This window comes from Podarcis tiliguerta (assembly GCF_965153285.1).
Source record: "Podarcis tiliguerta genome assembly, chromosome: 18".
Lineage (NCBI taxonomy): Eukaryota > Metazoa > Chordata > Lepidosauria > Squamata > Lacertidae > Podarcis > Podarcis tiliguerta.
This window is the reverse complement of record NC_139551.1, coordinates 2,613,662-2,630,978: the sequence shown is the minus strand read 5'-3', so window position 1 is coordinate 2,630,978 and position 17,317 is coordinate 2,613,662. Positions and strand designations below refer to the sequence as shown.

The following is a 17,317-nucleotide window of genomic DNA, read 5'->3' as shown; positions in this document are numbered from 1 at the left end:
CTCTTTTATCGTCCATTCCGGGTCGCCCAGCCACTGCCCCAGTGCCCTTTCCCTTGGCAGACCAAGACGAGCAGGTGACAGCAAAGGTGGCAAGGTTTTTCGCTGGGGCAATCAGAATAAGGTCCACTAATTGACTATTGATTCCAAACCCTAAAATGTATTTTATGCAATTGACTTTTTATTTCTATTCTTCGTATATCCTGTTGTTGTTTTATTGCTACGGCTGCTGGCCGGCACAAATAAATTCGTGTAAGTTGCAGCCAGGTCCCAGTGAGTTCCTGGGACGTCCACTGCAAAAACCATTCATTCATTCAGCCTTTAGATAATAAGATCATTAAACAGCTCAGGACTGCTTCTGTCGCTCCACTGATTGACGTGGATTCCCCTCCCAACCTGCTTTTTGCCAGATTCCTGCGCGTCCTCAACCGCTCGCTGCCGCTGTTCATGACGTTGGCGTGGATCTACTCGGTCGCGATGATCATCAAGGGGGTGGTCCACGAGAAAGAAGCCCGTTTGAAGGAGACGATGAAGATCATGGGGCTGAGCAGCGGTACCCTGTGGTTCAGTTGGTTTCTTAGCAGTTTCATCCCTTTCCTGGCCAGTGCCGCCTTGCTAGTCCTCATTCTCAAGGTGAGATTCTTCCTGTGGGAATGTTCAGGGATGCAGGAGAGGATATATTGTCTGATTATATCCTTGTCCAACTTGTGCTAACAAGCTACCCAATTTCAGCAGAGTAATATACACCCCTTTATTTTAAGTTTGCAACGGCAGCGTTTGCTCAGGCTCGCTAAGGCCTCTATAATAACTATTCTGGTAATTTCACCTTATTCCCTCATAAAATAGAATCATAGAGTTGGAAGAGACCACAAGGGCCATCGAGTCCAACCCCCTGCCAAGCAGGAAACACCATCAGAGCACTCCTGACATATGGTTGTCAAGCCTCTGCTTAAAGACCTCCAAAGAAGGAGACTCCACCACACTCCTTGGCAGCAAATTCCACTGTCGAACAGCTCTTACTGTCACGAAGTTCTTCCTAATGTTTAGGTGGAATCTTCTTTCTTGTAGTTTGGATCCATTGCTCCATGTCCGCTTCTCTGGAGCAGCAGAAAACAACCTTTCTCCCTCCTCTAGGTGACATCCTTTTATATATTTGAACATGGCTATCATATCACCCCTTAACCTCCTCTTCTCCAGGCTAAACATGCCCAGCTCCCTTAGCCGTTCCTCATAAGGCATCGTTTCCAGGCCTTTGACCATTTTGGTTGCCCTCCTCTGGACACGTTCCAGTTTGTCAGTGTCCTTCTTGAACTGTGGTGCCCAGAACTGGACACAGGACTCCAGGTGAGGTCTGACCAGAGCAGAATACAGTGGCACTATTACTTCCCTTGATCTAGATGCTATACTCCTATTGATGCAGCCCAGAATTGCATTGGCTTTTTTAGCTGCCGCGTCACACTGTTGGCTCATGTCAAATTGATTAACCCCCCCCCCAAAAAAAACAGAGTCCTTTTCTGTTCACAGCTAAACCATTAGCATTCGAGCAAATGTTAGCCATTTTTGACAGGTTTTCCTTTCTCTGTTCTAGGTGGGAGACATCCTTCCCTACAGCGACCCCGCCGTGGTCTTCCTCTTCCTGGCCACTTTTGCCGTGGCGACCATTTCCCAGTGTTTCCTCATCAGCACCTTCTTCTCCAGAGCCAACCTGGCCTCGGCTTGCGGCGGAATCATCTACTTTTCGTTCTACCTGCCCTACGTCCTCTGTGTGGCTTGGCGAGAGCGGATCACCTTCCCCTTGCGGATCTTTGTGGTGAGAGGATCTCTTCCCTGTCTGTTCCACCCTCTCCAAAAAAAACCTCGCTTTCCTTCGTTCCAAAACCATCCCTGTTGTTGTTGAGTCATTCAGTCGTGTCCGCCTCTTCGTGACCCCCTGGACCAGAGCACGCCAGGCCCTCCTGTCTTCCACTGCCTCCCGCAGTTTGGTCAAACTCATGCTGGCCGCTTCGAGAACACTGTCCCACCATCTTGTCCTCCATCGTCCCCTTCTCCTTGTGCCCTCCATCTTTCCCAACATCAGGGTCTTTTCCAGGGAGTCTTCTCTTCTCAGGAGGTGGCCAAAGTCTTGGAGCCTCAGCTTCAGGATCTGTCCTTCCAGTGAGCACTCAGGGCTGATTTCCTTCAGAATGGAGAGGTTGGATCTTCTTGCAGTCCATGGGACTCTCAAGAGTCTCCTCCAGCACCAGAATTCAAAAGCATCCATTCTTCAGCGATCAGCCTTCTTTATGGTCCAGCTCTCACTTCCGTACATCCCTACTGGGAAAACCAGAGCTTGAACTATACGGACCTTTGTTGGCAAGGTGATATCACTGTTTTTTAAGATGCCCTCTTGTTGTTTAAATGATGTGGCGTCTCCCTATTTTTTAAATGTCATTATCCTAAACAACATTGGATACAACCATATGTTCTAGCCTTGCTTCTCCGACATCCTAAAACCCAGGGTTAGACCCTGTCCCCGGAAATTAACAGACATGTGTCAGTCAAATTAATGTATTTTAATATTTTGCTGGAAGCCACCCAGGGTGGCTGGGGAAACCCAGCCAGATGAGCAGGGTATAAAAAACAAATTACTACAGTGGTACCACGGGTTAAGTACTTAATTCATTCCGGAGGTCCGTACTTAACCTGAAACTGTTCTTAACCTGAAGCACCACTTTAGCTAAAGGGGCCTCCTGCTGCTGCCGCGTGATTTCTGTTCTCATCCTGAAGCAAAGTTTTTAACCCGAGGTACTATTTCTGGGTTAGTGGAGTCTGTAACCTGAAGCGTATGTAACCTGAGGTACCCCTGTATAAGCTAAACAAGCTACAGCTTAGGGCCCCGCTCTCTTGGGGACCCCCAACAAAAATTAAAGGAAAAAAACTGGATGTACATTTCCAAAATATAAGATAAAGAACAAATAAAATAAAATAAGTTGGAGCACAAAGGTACCACACTACTGGAGCTTGCGTATGTGGAGAGTTGCTGTTTTACTCTGATCCCAATTACAGTGGTACCTCAGGTTAAGTACATAATTCGTTCCGGAGGTCCGTACTTAACCTGAAACTGTTCTTAACCTGAAGCACCACTTTAGCTAATGGGGCCTCCTGCTGCTGCCACTCCACCGCAGCACGATTTCTGTTCTTATCCTGAAGCAAAGTTCTTAACCTGAAGCATTATTTCTGGGTTAGCGGAGTCTGTAAACTGAAGCGTATGTAACCCGTGGTACCACTGTATTATTAGTATTATTGTTATTATTATTATTCATTCCAGTAGATCAGCGTGATTCGCACTGGGCACCAGTCCAGCTTTTTAAGCATCCTCTCCCCGCCCCGTCTCTCCCTCACGACAGAGCCTCTTGTCCCCTGTCGCCTTTGGTTTCGGCTGCGAATATTTCTCCCTCTACGAGGAGCAGGGCTTGGGCATCCAGTGGCACAACTTGAACGCGAGCCCCGTGGAAGGCGACCGGTACACCTTAGCCACGTCGGGCGGGTTGCTGCTCCTGGACGCCGTCCTGTACGGACTGGCCACCTGGTACATCGAAGGCGTATTCCCAGGTAAGCGACACACCTCCGTTCTCTCAAGGCAGCGAGAATTTCATCCCAGTCAGCGCTGTAACCGCGACCTCCATGGTGTAGTTTTTGCAGGCCGATCACGTAGGGTTGCCATACGTCCTCTGTTCCCCTCCTTTTCAGGATTAAAATTTCTGTACAAATTTGAAAGGTATAAAGTGTAGCCTTATTAGACTTTAGCGATGGTAGGGTGAGCGTGTTGGGATACTGCCAGGGAGACAAAGTCCATCTCGACTCCACGTCGTCTCCGGACGTCCATTGATCTCCCGTAGACACGCAGTATCAGCAATTAGCGACACGAGCTCTAGAAATAGCTTGCCACATTCCAGAACCGATGCACACTCTATCAGCAGATAATGCACACAGCGGAAGATGCAGTCAGGAGAGCATTATTTACAAGTTTATTTCTGCGTTGATCAGAACAAAGAAAACATGACTGCCTGCTTCAGAGTTCCGGCAGAGAGACAGACGAAAGCAAAGACACAACATAAACATCCTGTGAAACAGGAAATGCTCAGGCTGTGACACAAACATCCTGCTCCCTTTTAAGGTGGAACGGAAATATCCTAACAGAGCATTGCTCCCAGAACAGGGAAGAAGGAGTCAAATGACACCGAGGGCTGGTTCAGAGAAAGAGTTCCTTTATTTCTACTCTCCGGATAGCAGAAGGCACTTGCGTGGTCAGTCCACAGCAAGTCCAAAGAAATGAGAAAATTCATGCAGTATATATATCCTCCAGGCACCCTCTCCCCCTTCCCCAGGAATCCAGCCACGTCAGCTTATACACGAAGGTTGACATCACAGATGTTCCTGCTCCGGTACTTTTAACCGTAAAAGGGTGTTCCTCTTCCTGTACTCTTGACCATATAAGGGTATTCCTGTTCCGGCACTCTTATCTTGGGGTAAGAAGGTCACCAACTCTCCTGGCGCTGTTCCCGGACTAGGTCTGTGCGTGAGAGTGTGGTCAGGATGTAAGATAAGACCCAGACGTGCCATCCCTGCTCCACTGGAACAGTCAAGGCCATAGATTGCCGTCACGGACTGATAAAGGAGAGCGCTTTGTTTATACAGCTGGGTTCCTGTTATGCATTTGCTCAACAGCTCAAGTTAACGCATTTTAGAAATGCTCCCTTGGAGAACGAAAAATGCGGATTTTGGGTCAGTTTCAAACTGACTGCACAGAAACCCATTCCTTCAAAAGAAAGAAAAAAAGAAAGTTAAGAACATTGCTTCTAGCAATGGGTCACAGCTTCTAAAGCCTACATAGAGGAGGGGTATTTAGAATGAGAGGCGATCTGTAGTTAAAAGCAGAAGTCGTGTCCTCGTTTTTTCGCTCTTCTAAATATGGCAACCCTGATTTTTTGTCGCCTGCTTGTGTTCCAGGCCAATATGGGATCCCCAAGCCATGGAATTTTCCATTCCAGAAGAGTTACTGGTTCGGAGAGGCCTTGGCTGATGGCGCCCCATGCCCCATACCTACAAATTCTCTCAACTCGGCCGAAGGTAAAGCCTGCAGGGCCTTTTTTGGCGTGGCCCCTTTGCCTATTTTCTCCTTTCGAGGGCAGCCTCCCCCAGTCTGTGTGGCAACCGTATCTCTCAATGCTTTGTTGTAGCTGAGTAAACAATGGAACAAAACTTTAAAGCCCTTTTAGCCTCTTGTCTTCGTGGTCTCGGATGGCAGGGAAGCAAATGCTGTCTGGTGCCTTGAATCGGAAAAATGCTGTGTCCTTTGAGACCAGTATATATACTCTTAACATGCCACCCCAAACTTTCTTGATTTATTGGGATTTATAAAGTGCTGTGGGTTAAACCACAGAGCCTAGGACTTGCCGATCAGAAGGTCGGCAGTTCGAATCCCCGCAATGACGGGCTGAGCTGCCGTTCCTCGGTCCCTGCTCCTGCCAACCTAGCAGTTCGAAAGCACATCAAAGTGTAAGTAGATAAATAGGTACCACTCCGGCGGGAAGGTAAACGGCGTTTCCGTGCACTGCTCTGGTTCGCCAGAAGCGTCTTAGTCCTGCTGGCCACATGACCCGGAAAGCTGTCTGCAGACAAAGGCCAGCTCTCTTGGCCTGAAAGCGAGATGAGCACCGCAACCCCATAGTCACCTTTGACTGGACTTAACCGTCCAGGGGTCCTTTTCCTTTACCTTAGGGGAGTGGGTGGCACTGTGGTCTAAACCACTGAGCCTCTTGGGCTTGCCGATCAGAAGGTCGGTGGTTCGAATCCCCGTGACGGGGTGAGCTCCTGTTGCTCTGTCACAACTCCTGCCAACCTAGCAGTTCGAAAGCACGTCAAAGTCCAAGTAGATAAATAGGCACCGCTGCAGCGGGAAGGTAGGCAGTGTTTCTGTGCGCTCTGGTTTCCGCCGTGCGCCAGAAGCGGTTCAGTCCTGCTGGCCACATGACCCAGAAAGCTGTCTGCGGACAAACGCCGGCTCCCTCGGCCTGAAAGCGAGATGAGCGCAGCAACCCCATAGCCGCGTTTGACTGAACTTAACCATCCAGGGGTCCTTTACCTGTGCTTTGAGGTTGCGTCTTGTGAATGGAACGGAACAGAACAAATGCACATTTGCACACAGCTTTCTGACCCGGCGTCTCGTTTCCCCACAGTAATCATGGAGGAACCTCCCGCCCACCTAAAGGTGGGGGTCTCGATCCGTAACCTGGTGAAGATCTATCACAGCGGCGGGAAGATTGCCGTCAACGGACTGAGCCTCGACTTCTACGAGGGCCAGATCACATCCTTTCTGGGGCACAATGGGGCCGGGAAGACGACCACAATGTAAGTTGAGCCGGGAATATGTTGACCCGGAGGTTAGTTTCTGTGTATTTTTCAAAGTTGGGGAACTTTTAGCTCTCCAGATGTTGTCGAAAGACATCTGTCGAGGAAGCACATTCCTGCTAAAAATGGTCTCTGCATGAAGATGTTCGTTCTCCTCTAATTATTTTTATTTACCATATTTTTTGCTCTAGAAGATGCACCAGACCACAAGATGCACCTAGTTTTTGGAGAAGGAAAACAAGAACAAAAATATTCTGAATATTCTGAGTGAAAGCAGCAATCCCTCTTGCTGTTCTGGCTTCTGGGATAGCTGTGCAGCCTGCATTCGCTCCATAAGACGCACACACATTCCCCTTTACTTTTTAGGAGGGAAAAAGTGAGTCGTATAGAGCAAAAAAGATGGTATCTCATAACGATAATACACTGCTTTTTAAACAAACAAACATACCCAAAGCAGTTAACACAAGATAAAGCAATAACTTGTTCCGTAAACATTTTATTTCTTTATTTCTTACATTTTCTGTTTTGCAATTTGGAATAGTCATTTAAACATCCTTTTATTTAAAATGCATCTCTGGGTTATTTGTGGGGCCTGCCTGGTGTTTTTACATGAGTAGAATGTGTTCTTTTATTTAAAATGCATCTCTGGGTTATTTGTGGGGCCTGCCTGGTGTTTTTACATGAGTAGAAAGTGTGCTTTTATTTAAAATGCATCTCTGGGTTATCTGTGGGGCTGCCTGGTGTTTTTACATGAGTAGAATGTGTGTTTTTATTTCAAATGCATCTCTGGGTTATTTGTGGGGCATAGGAATTCGTTCATTCCTCCCCAAAAAAATATAGTCTGGCCCCCCACAAAGTCTGAGGGACAGTGGACCGGCCCCTGCTGAAAAAGTTTGCTGACCTCTTAAGGATGACTTGTTGGGAGCTAAGTTTGGCTGCCGAATCGCTCATTTCTCCCTGCCTCTTTGCGATACCCTAGGTCCATCCTGACTGGCTTGCTGCCCCCCAGTTCCGGGACGGCGTATGTGATGGGGAGGGACATCTGCTCCGACATGGACATCATCCGGAGAACGATGGGTGTCTGTCCTCAACACAACGTCCTCTTTGACATGTAACTCGGTTATTTTCTCGTCTGTTTGTCTCTTCGGTTTCGAGCGTAAAATCACACGAAAACAAACTCGCCCAGCGGCCCCCAGTTTTAAGGATAGGGTGTTAATCTGCCTGGTTAGAGAAAAAACGTTTTTGCCTGGTGCCTAAAAAATGCCTGGGGAGGGCATCCCACAAAAGGAGCCACCACTGAAAAGGCCCTGTCCTTGTGTTTTCACCCTCTGGACCTCGCGCAGAGCAAGCTTACGAAGAAGGGCCTCAGATGATGATGATGATGATGATGATAATAATAATAATAATAATAATAATAATAATAATAATAAAAAAGAAGAAGAAGAAGTGGTACCTCGGGTTACATACGCTTCAGGTTACATACGCTTCAGGTTACAGACTCCCCTAACCCAGAAATATTACCTCGGGTTAAGAACTTTGCTTCTGGATGAGAACGGAAATCGTGTGGCGGCAGCAGGAGGCCCCATTAGCTAAAGTGGTGCTTCAGGTTAAGAACAGTTTCAGGTTAAGAACGGACCTCCAGAACGAATTAAGTACTTAACCCGAGGTACCACTGTAGTAGTAGTAGTAATAATAATAATAATAATAAATTTATGATTTATACCCTGCCCATCTGGCTGGGTTTCCCCAGCCACTCTGGGCGGCTTCCAACAGAACACAATAACCTATTAAACATTAAAAGCTTCCCTAAACAGGGCTGCCTTTCGATGTCTTCTAAAAGTTTGGCAGTTATTTTTCTCTTTGACAAGTAATAATTTATTATTATAATTTATTATTCAGAGGCAGCCCTACGTAGAACGCATTGCAATAATCCACACATAGAGAAGCTGAAAGGCACGTCTAGGTCTTCTCTGCGGATCTCTTTTCCAGCCCCTACGGTTTGATCTAATGGCGTTTTCGCCGCAAAGTATTTAGCATCCTCGTGGTCTTGACGTCTTCTCTCTCTCTTTACCGCACCCTTCCCCAAAAAACTTGCCATTCCCCTCCAGCCTGACGGTGGAAGAGCATATCTGGTTTTACGGCCGCCTCAAGGGCCTCTCCGGAGAGCAAGTCCGAGAAGAGATGGAACAGATCATTCAGGATGTGGGTCTGCCCCACAAGAGGAGAGATCAGACCAAGAACCTGTCAGGTGAGTTTTGGGGTCATAGGATATGGGGGAGAAGGAGGGGGGTCCTAAGGCAAGAGGAATGAACAGGGTCCATACCCTCCAACGTTTCTCCCCTGAAAACAGGGACGTCCTATTCCATCCCCTCCAACATTTCTCCCCTGGAAATAGGGACGTCCTATTCCATCCCCTCCAACGTTTCTCCCCTGAAAACAGGGACGTCCTATTCCATCCCCTCCAACGTTTCTCCCCTGAAAACAGGGACGTCCTATTCCATCCCCTCCAACATTTCTCCCCTGGAAATAGGGACGTCCTATTCCATCCCCTCCAACGTTTCTCCCGTGAAAATACGGACGTCCTATTCCATCCCCTCCAACGTTTCTCCCCTGAAAAGAGGGACGTCCTATTCCATCCCCTCCAACGTTTCTCCCGTGAAAAGAGGGACGTCCTATTCCATCCCCTCCAACGTTTCTCCCCTGAAAAGAGGGACGTCCTATTCCATCCCCTCCAACGTTTCTCCCCTGAAAATAGGGACGTCCTATTCCATCCCCTCCAACGTTTCTCCCCTGAAAAGAGGGACGTCCTATTCCATCCCCTCCAACGTTTCTCCCCTGAAAAGAGGGACGTCCCATTCCATCCCCTCCAACATTTTATCTTTCCAGGAGGCATGCAACGCAAACTGTCTGTGGCCATCGCTTTCGTGGGGGGCTCCAAAGTGGTGATTTTGGACGAGCCGACGGCCGGCGTCGACCCCTATTCTCGCCGTGGCATCTGGGACCTCTTGCTGAAATACCGTACAGGTCTGAGTCGTGGGGTTTTTATTTGGTGGGCGGGGGGGCGGTTTTCTTTGTGCATTTCGACACACAGGATCAAGCCACCTCCCCGATTAATTTTATGCAGGTATTTTAAGGAATCTGCCCTGGAAGAACTTACATTTCTGTTCTGAGAGTCTGTAGAGCCTTGGGGGAGGCCACTCTTAGAATCGCAGAATCGCGTCTGTAATCCAAGGTATAGGTAAAGGTAAAGGGACCCCTGACCATTAGGTCCAGTCGCGGACGACTCTGGGGTTGCGGCACTCATCTCGCTTTACTGGCCAAGGGAGCCGGCGTACAGCTTCCGGGTCATGTGGCCAGCAGGACTAAGCCGCTTCTGGCAAACCAGAGCAGCGCACGGAAACGCCGTTTACCTTCCCGCCGGAGCGGTACCTATTTATCTACTTGCACTTTGACGTGCTTTTGAACTGCTAGGTTGGCAGGAGCAGGGACCGAGCAACGGGAGCTCACCCCGTTGTCGCGGGGATTCGAACCGCCGACCTTCTGATCAGCAAGCCCTAGGCTCTGTGGTTTAACCCACAGCGCCACCCGCGTCCCTAACCCAAGGTATGACTGTATTTTAAAAAAAGAGGAAAGGTACGTTTTTGCGAATCTGACCCACGTCCCCCCCCCTCTTTCCCCCAGGCCGGACGGTCATCCTGTCGACGCATTATATGGACGAAGCTGACCTCCTGGGCGACCGGGTGGCCATCATCTCCCAGGGACGCCTCTGTTGCTGTGGGTCCTCGCTCTTCCTCAAGACCAAGCTGGGCACAGGATACTACCTGACGCTGGTGAAGAGGGAGGCGGGCAGGGGGCGTCACTCGGCGGGCGTCAACGGGGTGGTGGCCCCCGCCGGCAAAAAGGTAAACTTGAGCAAAGCAAAACCCAAAACAGGACAGTGGTTTTCTTTGAAAGGAGAGCTTTCAATTTATTGGGGATATGTGGGGTGATCGGGGAGGGGGGGTCACTGGTGGGGGACACACACGTCACGCTCCTTAATTGGGCTTTCTTTTTCTTTGTTTGAAATAGAATTTATTAATTTTATAATGACAACAAATTATTATCATCATCATCATCATTATTAATTTATTTATACAAGCACAAAGTTGGAAAGGAACCGCGCTTAAGTCTGACCCCTGCTGAAGGCAATGATCCTGTCAAAGTGGCTGTCCATTCTCAATAATAATAATAATAATAATAATAATTAATAATAATAATTTTTTATTTATACAAACCCAGAGTTGGAAAGGAATCGCGCTTAAGTCTGAGCTGCACTTAAGGCAAGGATCCTGTCAAAGTGGCCGTCCATCCTCAATAATAATATATTATTATTATTATTATTATTATTTATTATTAATTTATACCCCGGCCATCTGGCTGGGTTTCCCCAGCCACTCTGGGCGGCTTCCAACAAAATACTAAAATGCAATAGTCTATTAAACATTAAAAGCATCCCTAAACAGGGCTGCCTTCAGATGTCTTCTAAATATTTTAATATTCTGTTGGAAGCCACCCAGAGTGGCTGGGGAAACCGAGCCAGATGCGAGGGGTATAAATAATAAATCATTATGTTATTATAACCATCACAACCAACAAAAATTCAAATAATAAATCTTGACTCAGCTGACTTCCTTCCACTCCCCCTGTTGACTCCGTTGTTCTTTCCTTGCCCGTCCATAAAGCCCCTTACATTCTTAATCCAAATTTAAAACCTTTTTATCCGTCTTAATACAAGGGGCTTTAAAAAGTTCTACGGGGGTCAAAGTCAAACTCACCAAAGGCTGTTCCTTTCGACTCCTCCTCTCCAGGCAGACAGCGACTCGGAAAGAAGTTGCGACACCGGTCTGGGCAGTGAGCAGAACAGCGAGGGCACAGGTGCGAATTCTGCCAAAGCACCGTATTCGAATCCTGCCAAAGTGCTGTATGCCAGCGACGGGCGCGGATGGGGAATCCACCAGGCTCGGGGTGAAATGACTGCCGCCAAACGTTTCTGCATTGTGTTTTTTTCCTTTTTTTGTGCAGATGTGCCCCAGTTGACGGCCGTGATCCAAAATTTGGTCCCCGGGTCTCGGCTGGTGGAGGACGTCTGCCAGGAAGTCCTCTACGTCCTCCCGTACAGCGGAGCCAAAGATGGCGCTTTCGGGCAGCTGTTCCGGGAGTTGGACGCCCGCCTGGCGGAACTGGGGATCTCAGGGTACGGGATTTCGGACACCAGCCTGGAAGAGGTTCGTAAACGAGAAAAAGGAAAACAGAACAATCAGAATGGCAGGCTAGTAATATAAAAAGGTAAAGGGACCCCTGACCGTTAGGTCCAGTCGTGGCCGACTCTGGGGTTGCGGCGCTCATCTCGCTTTACTGGCCGCGGGAGCCGGCGTACAGCTTCCAGGTCATGTGGCCAGCAGGACTAAGCCGCTTCTGGCGAACCAGAGCAGCACACGGAAACGCCGTTTACCTTCCCGCCAGAGCGGTACCTATTTATCTACTTGCACTTTGACGTGCTTTCGAACTGCTAGGTTGGCAGGAGCAGGGACCGAGCAACGGGAGCTCACCCCGTCATTGCGGGGATTCGAACCGCCGACCTTCTGATCGGCAAGCCCTAGGCTCTGTGGTTTAACCCACAGCGCCACCCGCGTCCCGCTAATAATATAATATAATTTAATAATATAATTTAATAATAATATAATAAACAGAACGGCAGGCTAATAATATAATTACAATACAGTGGAACCTCGGATTGCGGATATAATCCGTGACGGATGCACACCCACAAACCGCAGCGCCGTGATTTGGCGCTTCTGCGCATGTGCAAAGAGCAAATCAGCGCTTCTGCGCATGCGCGAGTGGCGAGACCCGGAAGTTGGAGAGTGGGGAATGGAGGTGGGACCCTCTGTTTTAAAGCGCAACTTTGCTTTTTCTTCCAGATCTTCTTGAAAGTGGCAGAAGACACCAATGTTGATGTCGCAGGTAAGGTGAAGGCCAGCTGTCTTGTGGAACAACAACAAAAAAATTCACAACTCTGCCCGCATTTTCGGTTTTGGGAATATTTGGTTTTTCCAAATTTTTTCCAACTGGGTTATATTTTCTTTCACGCCTGGGCAGGAGACATGGAGGCAGCCCCTGCCGACCTCAGGACGTCCACGCCGGCCTCTGGTTACACCTTGCAGACGCTGAGCGAGGATGCGGAAGCGGCGGACGCCGAGCCCGGTAAGTGCCGGAAGCTTCCAGAAAAAGTAAGTGGCGGAAAGTTCTGGAAAAAGTGCCGGAAGGTTCCGGAAAAAGTCGGTTCCGTGCCACCCTCTGCTTGGGCACCAGAGGATATCTGCCACGGTTCAGGTCCGCACCGCGCCGGGATCGCTGCCCTCCGGTCAGGGTGGAAACATGTCCGCAGCGCCAATGGATTTGTTTCCGGAACCGGTGCGCCGCTGGGGTTGGCCAACTGTATTTGTGTCTGGAGCTCGTCCTACTCTCGAGTAGGACCCTGGCAGAGTCACATGCCCGACTGGCATGTTCTCTCCCTCCTGGTTGATCGTTCGGCAGCTTCGAAACCTCTGGTTCCACTCCTTCCTCCTGGGCTGTGTCCAGAAAGTGGTGGGGGATGAGTTTTCGGACCCCTGGGCTCTCACTTGTGGGGTGCCTCAGGGCTCCGTCCTCTCCCCCATGATTTTAATATCTACATTAAGCCACTGGGAGAGATCATCAGGGGGTTTGGGCTGGGTGTCCATCAGTATGCGGATGATACCCAGCTCTACCTCTCTTTTAAATCGGAACCAGTGAAGATGGTGAAGGTCCTGTGTGAGTGCCTGGAGGCGGCTGGAGGATGGATGGTGGCTAAAGGATTGAGGTTGAATCCTGACAAGACAGAAGTACTGTTTTTGGGGGATTGGGGACAGGCAGGTGTGGAGGACTCTCTGGTCCTGAATGGGGCAACTGTGCCCCCAAAGGACCAGGTGCGCAGCCTAGGAGTCGTTTTGAACTCACAGCTGTCCATGGAGGCGCAGGTCAGTTCTGTGTCCAGGGCAGCTCCATCTGGTACGCAGGATGGGACCCTCCCTGCCCACAGACTGTCTGGCCAGAGTGGTGCATGCTCTGGTTATCTCCCGCTTGGACTACTGCAATGCGCTCTCCGTGGGGCTACCTTTGAAGGCGACCTGGAAACTGCAACTAATCCAGAATGCGGCAGCTAGACTGGGGACTGGGAGCGGCCGCCGAGACCACATAACACCGGTCTTGAAAGACCTACACTGGCTCCCAGTACGTTTCCGAGCACAATTCAAAGTGTTGGTGCCGACATTGAAATCCCTAACTGGCCCAGTAGACCTGAAGGAGCGTCTCCACCCCCATCGTTCTGCCCAGACACCTGGGTCCATCTCCCGAGGGCCTTCTGGCGGTTCCCTCGCTGCAAGAAGCCAAGTTACAGGGAACTAGGCAGAGGGCCTTCTCGGTGGTGGCGCCCGCCCTGTGGAACTCCCTCCCACCGGATGTCAAAGAGAAAAATAACTACTAGACTTTTAGAAGACCTCTGAAGGCAGCCCTGTTTAGGGAAGCTTTTAATGTTTAACAGGTTATTTTATTTTAGTGATATGTTGGAAGCTGCCCAGAGTGGCTGGGGAAACCCAGCCAGATGGGCAGGGTATAAATAAATTATTATTATTATTATTATTATTATTATTATTATTATTCTGCCCAAACATCGCAGCGACCGATGCCAACAGACATCAGCACACTTAGGGATCTGCAGAGTCTGTGCAGTTTGCGTGACAGACCTCAGCATTTTGGCTAATCTACTTTATTTGCATATAAACAGAAGCGGAGCACTGCAACATGGCTCCCTCTCTCTGTAGCATCAGACAGCAAGGAGTAAAAAAGGACAATAGTCCCACTTCACAGAACACAAAAATCCTGTCTCCGTCACTTTCCACTCTGTGGAGTCAAAACATACACCGTCATGCGATAGACAAAAATCCCATGACTGCAATCGCGGAGCAGGAATTCTAAAAATTTCCCCCCCTAGAGCGGGCACAGTTTACTTTTTGAGAGTCACAAAAGGGCCAGCCTAGAGGAGGAGTGGCGCCGTACAAAATGGCTGCCATGGAAGGGGAGTGGCATCACACACAATGGCTGCCATAGAGCAGGTGTAGCGTCATGCAAAATAGCTGCCATAGAGTAAGTGTGGTGTCGTTCAAAATGGCTGCCATTGAGGTAGCCTGGCATTGCACCAAATGGCTGCCATAGAGTGAGTGTGGAATCACACAAAATGGCTGCCATACAGCAGTTGTGGCACCATGCAAGATGGCTGTCATAGAGTAAGTGTGGTGTCGTTCAAAATGGCTGCCATTGAGGTAGCCTGGCATTGCACCAAATGGCTGCCATAGAGTGGGTGTGGAATCACACAAAATGGCTGCCATACAGCAGTTGTGGCGCCATGCAAAATAGCTGCCATGGAGGTAGCCTGGCATCACACAAAATGGCTGCCACTGAGGTAGCCTGGCATTGCACCAAATGGCTGCCATAGAGCGGGTGTGGAATTACACAAAATGGCTGCCATAGAGCAGGTGTGACGTCATGCAAAATAGCTGCCATGGAGGTAGCCTAGCATTGCACCAAATGGCTGCCATAGAGCGGGTGTGGAATCACACAAAATGGCTGCCATGGAGGGGGTAGCGTCACGTAAAATGGCTGCCATAGAGCAGGTGTGGCGTCATGCAAAATAACTGCCATGGAGGCAACCTGGTATCACACAAAATGGCTGCCATGGAAGGGGGGATAGCATCAAACAAAATGGCACCGTAGAGCAGGTGTGGCTTCACGTAAAATAGCTGCCGTGAAGGTAACCTGTCATCACACAAAATGGTTGCCACTGAAGTAGCCTGGCATTGCACCAAATGGCTGCCATAGAGCAGGTGTTGAGTCGCACAAAATGGCTGCCATGGAAGGGGGATGGCATCACACAAAATGGCGCCATAGAGCAGGTGTGGCATCATGCAAGATGGCTGCCATGGAGGGGGAATTGGCATCACACAAAATGGCATCATAGAGCAGGTGTGGCGTCACACAGAATAGACTGGGGAGCTGGAATGAGAATGGCTTTTCAATTTCCTCCTTGCTTCTCAAAATACAAGAAGTTCTGGGTGCGAATCCTGGAGGGAGGGCTTGAGATGCATCTAACTTCTTCCTTCTATTCTTCTATTCTTTCTCTCTCTCTCCCTTTCTCTCCTTCCTTCCTCCACCTTTACGCTTAAATCAAAGGACGCAAGAAAGGTAAAAAAAGAAGCTTTGGGGCAGGATTATTATTATTAATAATAATATTAATCCCGTCCTTCGCCCCAGGGTCCTGGGTTCAGGTTACAGCAGTCAGAATGGCGTGTTGAAAGCAGTTTAAAATTATTTCCATTTGCAACAATAAGGTGCATTCTTCAGTGGTTGCGATGCATCCATTAATCGCTTATCGATTAATCGCAGTTGCAATCAACATTATTCCACTACCCCCATTGCAAATTGGGCGATATTCGGCCAAAAATGCAAGTTCTCAAACGGCTGAAAAGTCTGCAAAATTTTGATAACGAACCTGATTTGTAATGAGGGGCTTTGAATAATCTTGATTGCAACCGAGAACGTTTTTCCAGCGGAATTTTTTGAAATTTGGAATGTTGGAAATGTATACGAGCTGATCATGCTTTTATTAACGTGCGGTGGCTTTGCAAAAAAAAAAGCTCAATGGGAAATGATAAACAACCAACTAATTAAGAAGTTTTAAATGGCAATAGGGGGAAACCAGGAACTTCTTTTTGCTAGGTCTGACTGGGCTAGAGTTGCCAAAAATAAAATTGTGCATGCATGCAAGAATTGCAGCAAGGAAGAAAAAATTGAATTGCAAGAAAGAACAGGCTTGGTAATCAAAAATAAGGTTAAATACCTGGGGGTTTGGATTTCAACTAAAACCACAAATCTGTATGAAGACAATTACATTAAAACATGGAAAGATATTTAAAATATATGGAAAATTGGACCAGGCTCCATCTCTCCCTTTGGGGAAGAATCTCGCTAGTAAAAATGAAGATCTTGCCCAAAATGGTTTTCTTGTTTCAAACAATACCAATTTTAGGAGGATTGAAATGTTTCAAGAAATGGGAAAAGGAAATAGCTAGATTTGTCTGGAACGGAAATAAACCAAGAATTAAGCGTCGTGTGTTGATAGATAAAAGGGAGAGAAGAGGATTTGCGCTCCCAGATTTGGAATTATATTATGAGGCCGCATGATTGGTATGGCTAAAGGAATGGATTACATTAAAAGACACTGATGTGTTGGATCCTGAGGACATGATAACTGGTAGAGATGGCACTCTTAGTTAATATACGGAAATATATACAAAGGGTTTTTGAGCCATGTGATAAGGAAATCACTGATTTGCAATGGGGTGTGTGTGTGTGGAATAGTTTCAATTGCAATTTGTAAATAAAGAAGGTTGCGTTATCTTCATTCAATTTTTTAAAATTAATTTTCCAAAATTTTGAATTAACCAACACACATCATAACTGTACTTAATCCAATCTTAATAACATTGTTAAGTGACTTCCTTAAATTCCCTTGACTGAATTTCAATATATATCATTGTAACGGTTTTCCATACACCATTATACATCATTTTCATAATATTTTCCTTTAATAATAATCTCCTTGACCCCTTTCCTCCACAACCTTTCCCAGTCGTCAAACATTATGTCCCACATCTCTTGCCCAATCCATCACCATGTATTTAACTTGTTCGTCCTTTGTGTGCCACTCCAACAATAAATTACCGTATTTTTTGCTCTACAAGACTCACTTTTCCCCTCCTAAAAAGTAAGGGGAAATGTGTGTGCGTCTTATGGAGCGAATGCAGGCTGCGCAGCT

At 48.0% G+C, this 17,317-nt stretch overlaps 2 protein-coding genes across 2 annotated transcripts in view; both read left to right on the top strand.

Annotated features, from left to right (window-relative positions):
- The window catches only part of YJEFN3 (YjeF N-terminal domain containing 3), a gene marked incomplete at its 3' end in the record, with an annotated part of 119,755 nt that overhangs the window by 46,622 nt on the left and 55,816 nt on the right, over positions 1-17,317 (top strand). The window lies entirely within an intron of this gene.
- The window catches only part of ABCA7 (ATP binding cassette subfamily A member 7), a 72,188-nt gene that overhangs the window by 23,214 nt on the left and 31,657 nt on the right, over positions 1-17,317 (top strand). Inside the window, exons 14-26 of the mRNA XM_083421318.1 lie at positions 408-630; positions 1,586-1,807; positions 3,384-3,588; positions 4,987-5,106; positions 6,216-6,387; positions 7,367-7,498; positions 8,496-8,635; positions 9,274-9,411; positions 10,069-10,289; positions 11,235-11,301; positions 11,449-11,651; positions 12,348-12,390; positions 12,526-12,630. Coding sequence (XP_083277444.1) covers positions 408-630; positions 1,586-1,807; positions 3,384-3,588; positions 4,987-5,106; positions 6,216-6,387; positions 7,367-7,498; positions 8,496-8,635; positions 9,274-9,411; positions 10,069-10,289; positions 11,235-11,301; positions 11,449-11,651; positions 12,348-12,390; positions 12,526-12,630 — 1,991 coding nt within the window. The remainder of the gene's footprint in view (positions 1-407; positions 631-1,585; positions 1,808-3,383; positions 3,589-4,986; positions 5,107-6,215; positions 6,388-7,366; positions 7,499-8,495; positions 8,636-9,273; positions 9,412-10,068; positions 10,290-11,234; positions 11,302-11,448; positions 11,652-12,347; positions 12,391-12,525; positions 12,631-17,317) is intronic.